The 6,055-nt window shown below is 45.3% G+C and overlaps 1 protein-coding gene across 21 annotated transcripts in view; it reads left to right on the forward strand.

The window, feature by feature from the left end:
- The window catches only part of CLASP1 (cytoplasmic linker associated protein 1), a gene marked incomplete at both ends in the record, with an annotated part of 231,564 nt that extends 226,019 nt beyond the window's left edge, over positions 1-5,545 (forward strand). For all 21 annotated transcript variants that reach the window (XM_079710818.1, XM_079710805.1, XM_079710806.1 and 18 more), the window contains one exon: positions 5,459-5,545. In XM_079710818.1, coding sequence (XP_079566944.1) covers positions 5,459-5,545 — 87 coding nt within the window. The remainder of the gene's footprint in view (positions 1-5,458) is intronic.
- Between the last annotated feature and the right edge of the window lie 510 nt (positions 5,546-6,055).

Genomic DNA, 6,055 nt, shown 5'->3' on the forward strand with positions numbered 1-6,055 from the left:
GGAGCCATGCTGTTGGAAAATGGCACTGATGGACTTGCTTGATGCAGGGTGTTCACAAACCTTCAATTTGGGGAAAAAAACACGGTATCTGTGAAGTATATTAAAGTGAAGCACAATAAAACAAAGTATGCCTATACTTTTCTTCTATTCCTAGTTTGTTCGGTATTTTTATCATGAAAAGATACTGAATTTTGCCAAAGACTTTTTCTGTATCAATTGAGATGATCCTTTGGTTTTTGTTTGTTTTTTAATTTTTATTTATTTATTTTTGGCTATGTTGGGTCTTCGTTGCTGCGCGCAGGCTTTTCTCTAGTTGCAGCGAGTGCGGGCTACTCTTCATTGCGGTGCGCAGGCTTCTTATTGCGGTGGCTTCTCTTGTTGCAGAGCACGGGCTCTAGGCACGCAGGCTTCAGCAGTCATGGCACACAGGCCCAGTAGTTGTGGCTCGCGGGCTCTAGAGCACGGGCTCAGTAGTTGTGGCACATGGGCTTAGTTGCTCCGAGGCATGTGGGATCTTCCCGGACCAGGGCTCGAACCCATGTCCCCTGCATTGGCAGGTGGGTTCTTAACCACTGTGCCACCAGGGAAGTCCCTGGGGTTTTGTTTGTTTGTTTGTTTTTGTTTTTTCCTTCATTCTGTTAATGTGGTATATTATATTTATCAATTTTTGTATGTTGAACCATCCTTGCATTTCAGGAATAAATCCCACTTGGTCATGATATTAAAGCCTCTTAATGTGCTGTTGAATCTGGTTTGCCAGTCTTGTCTTGAGAATTTTTGCATTAGTGTTCATAAGGGCTATTGATCTGTAGTTTTCTTGTTATGTCTTCATCTGGCTTTGATATCAGGAGAATGCTGACCTCATAGCATGAATTCAGAAGTGTTCCTTCCTCTTCAGTTTTCTAGAAGAAATTGAGAAGGATTGTGTTAGTTCTCTAAATGTTGGTAGCATTCACCAATGAAGCCACCTGGTCAGGGGCTTTTCTTTGTCAGATTTTTGATTACTGATTCAATCTCTTTAGTAGTTATGGGTCTGTTCAGGTTTCTCTTTTCTTTTCTTGGTAGGTTTTGTGTTTTGTGTTCTTTTCTTGGTAGGTTTTGTGTTTCTGTGAGTTTGTCCATTTCATCTAAGTTACCTAATTTGTTGGTGTACAGTTACTCATAGTATTCTCATGATCTTTGATTTCTGTAGAATCAGTCATAATGTCCCCACGTTTGTTTCTGACTTTAACAATTTGAGTCTTCTCTCTTTTTTTGTTAGTTAACTTAGCTAAAGGTTTGTCAATTTTGTTGATTTTTTTTTTCAAAGAACCAAGTTTTGGTTTTGTTACCTCTATTTTTTGTTTGTTTCATTTATCTCGGCTCTAATCTTTATTATCTTTTTTCTGCTAGCTTGGGGTTTAATTTATTATTCTTTTTCTAGTTCCTTAAGATATATAAAGTTAGGTTGTTGATACAAATCTTCCTTCTTTTTTTATATAGCTATGAATTTCTCTCTTTGCACTGCTTTTGCTGCATCCCATAAGTTTTGGTATGTTGTTTTCATTTTCATCTGTCTCAGGGTATTTTCCTATTTCCTTTGTGATTTCTTCTTTAACCCATTGGTTGTCTAAGAAGAGTGTGCTGTTCAATTTCCACAAATTTGTGAATTATTCCGTTTTCTTTCTGTTACTGATTTCTGAGTTCATCTACTGTGGTCAGAAAAGGTACTTTGTATCATATTTATCTTTTAAAATGTATCGAGGCTTAATCTGTGGCCTAACATATGGTCTGTCTTGGGAAGGTCTCATGTGCACTTGAGAAGAATGTGTATTCTTGTGTAGAGTGTTATGCATATGTCTTTTAGATCTAGTTGATTTATTGTGTTGTTCAAGTCCTCTAGAGTGGAATACTGAAGTCTCCCAACTATTACTATAAAACTATTTCTCCCTTCCATGCTGTCAGTTTTTGCTTCATATATTTTGATGGCATGTTCTTAGATGTGTAATTATAAATATTAAATTTTCTTGCTGTATTGCTCTTTTATTAATATGTAATGTCCATCTGTTTCTTGTAACCTTTTTTGATTTAAACTGTATTTTGTCTGATATTAGTGTAGCTACCCCGTACTCTTGGTTACTGTTTGCATGGAATATCCTTTTCCATTCTTTCACTTTCAACCTATTTGTGTCTTTGGATCTAAAGTGAGTCTCTAGTAGACAACATATAGTTGAATCATGGTTTTCTTTTTATCTATTTTGCCAATCTCTGTCTTTTGATTGGAGAATTTAACTCATTCACATTTAAAGCAATTACTGATAAGAGATTTCTGTCATCGTGGTATTTGTTTTCTTTGTGCCTTATAGCTTTTTTGTCCCTCATTTTCTACACTACTGTTTTGTGTTTGTTTGCTTTTTGTACTGAAACGTTTTAATTCCCTTTTCATTTCCTTTTGTGTATATTCTATACTTGTTTTCTTTGTGGATTACATTTGACATCCTAAAGTTATAATCCTCTCATTTGAATTTATACCAGCTCATTGAGCAAGCTTTCTGAACCCTGGCCTTTTCATTTGTAAAATAGGAGAACCTGTTCTGCCTACCTCAAAGGATTGTTTTGAGGCCCAAATGTGATAATCAGTGTAAAGCTTGTAAACCATTGAACATATACACATCGTTCACTCTATTACCATCATCTTTTCCTTGTACTTGCAATTATGTTCTAGACTTGACTAGGTAGATACAATAGGGGTTCTGAGTTGTAAATAACTATTAGCAATATTTAGCAGCTCATTTTTAACCAGGCTTTCATAGAAATATAACTATTCTGTTTTCTAGATCACTTTTTTCTTCTTTAAAAACTCTAGTGGGAAGCAGCAGCGTAGTACAGGGAGATCAGCTCGGTGCTTTGCAATGACCTAGAGGGGTGGGATTGGGGAGGGTGGGAGGGAGGCTTAAGAGGGAGGGGATATGGGGACATATGTACGCATATGGCTGATTCACTTTGGTGTACAGCAGAAACTAACAAAGCACTGTAAAGCAATTATACTCCAATAAGATGTATTAAAAAAAAAACTCTTTGATTCAACAAGTACATGTTAGGAACCTGCTGTCTTCAGCACACTACGCTAAGGCACATGGGAAGAGCAAGAACTCATCCTGCCCTGACAGGACTGACACATGAGGAAGCTTGTACAGCTGCCCAGGAGTGACCAGTGGACACGGTGGGACGAGCTCTGATTGCTGGGTCAGGGGCCTGGAGGAAGTGGCACTAGATTGGGCTGGGCTTGGCAGGATTGGGGAGCTGCACAGGGAGGGAAGGAGTGGACTGCAGGGAGGAACAGTGTGAACAGCTCAGGTAGGAGTAGGAGTGGGGTGCTCAGGGGACACGTTCTCCGAGCAGGGAGCTGCAGGAAGCACCTTGCAAGTGTCACTGCTCTGCATTTTGCAGGTGGGAAAGTCGAGGCTCAATAAATGTTTGCCTGAGGTCGCAGAACTAGTTAGTGTTGGAGTTGGTCCTAGAATTCTGCTGGACCTGTTGAGCCTCAGGCCAGTGCTTTGTTGAATGTACCACGGCTTCCCTTGCACCTGGTTGGCCCTGGTCGTATCCTCCTGAGCCTTAGAGCATTAGGAACCTTGTGTAAAATGATGGCACTTTGGGTTTTGTTTTTCTTTTTAATAAATTTAATTTTGGCTGCGTTGGGTCTTCGTTGTTGCACGTGGGCTTCTCATTGTGGTGGCTTCTCTTGTTGCAGAGCGTGGGCTCTAGGCACGTGGGCTTCAGTAGTTGTGGCGCGTGGGCTCAGTAGTTGTGGCGCAAGGGCTCAGCTGCTCTGCGGCATGTGGGATCTTCCCGGGCCAGGGACTGAACCCGTGCCCCTGCATTGGCAGGTGGATTCTTAACCACTGCGCCACCAGGGAGGCCCAATGATGGCACTTTGATCGCCACACTGACTGTTCTATCGAAAGGTTTAGATTTTGAAAGGTATGGGATGAAAACAGACTGGGATACATAGCATAAATTCCCGACACACTCCCTGCAGCTGAAAAGAGTAAGAGGCGTTACAGGTCCTGATCTGCGGGGGGACCCCCAGTGGGCTGCTGCACGAAGACACGCTCCGGCAGAGCCCTCCCACCAGCTGCACGTCCCGGGCTCCACGGCCATGTGACTGAGCACGCCTTGCTGGGGGTCAGGGAGACACTGCCTCGCGGGGGCTTGGCTGGTTGCTGGTCCTGTTCCCACCCATCATTCGAGGGCCCCGCTTTCTCCTGTGCCACAAGCTCCACTCGGAGCGTCTCTTCGTGGGTTCCCCGGGGACCAGCCGCTCCTCCCTAGGCAGGCTTCTACTTGGCCTCACAGCCTGTTCAGAGACAGCAGCTAAAGAGCTGTGGATAGTAAATATTCCCTTAATCTTACCAGTTGTGTGTTGCGTAGATTTTTATGGGCACTCTGCTTCTACAAATACCTGTTTCTTTTAATTCTTAAATATGATCAGGCACACTATCAACATACGAAGTTAGTGGCATTCGGCAAATATATAAGAACCTACCGTGTTATGTGGTGCTTTAGGTATTTTGAGGGTCCAAGGGGCTTGAGTTAGAACCAAATGAGATGTCAGGCTTTGAAGCCCTTTCGCCATGAAGCACTGTGCCTGACTGAGGGCACGTTGTTTAGTGACGCAGCGTCTGGCCTCAGGGAAGTTGAGTCTTGCTGGAAAGATCCAGCCCACTGCTCCCTGCAGCAGGAGGTGGCCTGTGCCGAGCCACAGTGGGCGGGGCAGGGGCCCAGGGTGTGGGAAGGCCAGGGGGGCAGATGGGGGTGGCCTGGGATTCCACGTGCTTCGGGAGGTATGCGACGGGGAAGGAGCAGCTTCTGCACACATGTGAGGGTTAGAAAACTTGACCTCTGACCTTGGCTTGCTTCTTCATGCGGATGGAGTGTGGCTTGCACCGTCTCTTCCTGCTGGCTTGGGTGGAGCCAGTGGCTGCCTCGCCCCTGACGTGTGTGGATCTGCAGCCCCGAGGCCCACCTCGTGGTAACACGTTTCCCTCTTTTCGTGATAACCCCTCGCGCCCCCTCCTCTAGTCTGACCTCCCAATCGTGGTGGCCCTGGCCCCAGGCAGATGGCTTGGAACAGTGGTGGGCACTCAGTAAATGTGTGCAGTGAATTTCTCCACTAAGGGACGTGCTGTTTTTTTGTTTTTGTTTTTTTTTGCGGTACGCGGGCGTCTCACTGCTGTGGCCTCTCCCGTTGCGGAGCACAGGCTCCGGATGCGCAGGCCCAGCGGCCATGGCTCACGGGCCCCGGCATGTGGGATCCTCCCGGACCGGGGCACGAACCCGTGTCCCCCGCATCGGCAGGCGGACCCCCAACCACTGCGCCACCAGGGAAGACCGGGCGTGCTGTTTTGTTGTCACCTGGGTTTCTTTCCTGCTGATTTTTTCCTCCTGCTCACCCGTTTGTATCTTCTCCTTGCAGATGAAGCTGCTCAACTTATACATAAAGAGGGCGCAGACCACGAACAGCAACAGCAGCTCCTCATCCGACGTCTCCACGCATAGTTAATGCGGCGCCAGAGTCCCCGTGTAGCCCTGGAAGCAATCGGTGGTGCCTCTCAGAGAACTCCCCCTCCCCGCCATCGGCTGCCCAGTCAGTACCAGGAGGCCCGCAAATATTTATTACAATCAGTATTTTGATCCCTTCCGGCTTTTGTGTAGAATCATACTGGTATTGAATGTAAAGGAAGCAAGGCCTGCATTGCATCTTCCTACAAAACAAAACAAAAGGAGTAAGAAAAGAAGAGCCATACTTAAACCGTCTCGTCCAGCCTGCTGAGGTCGTAGAACCGTGTGTGTGGGGTGCAGTTTTTAAAAATCAGAGCTCTCTAGCCGATACCTGGTAGAAAGTAGCATTTTCTCTTCAGTTAATAAGGTTGGAGGAGGTGGGGTTAAGTTGTGTTTCTCTTTCATCTCGGCCTCCTTGGTTCTGGATGCCTTCCACAACTGACACCATGAAAGGGTTTGTACGTTGTAAGTTGTGTTTTGAGACCTACTAGGAATATGAAGCAAGTCTTGG

Source organism: Hyperoodon ampullatus (genome assembly GCF_949752795.1).
Source record: "Hyperoodon ampullatus genome assembly, chromosome: 8".
Taxonomy (NCBI): Eukaryota; Metazoa; Chordata; class Mammalia; order Artiodactyla; family Ziphiidae; genus Hyperoodon; species Hyperoodon ampullatus.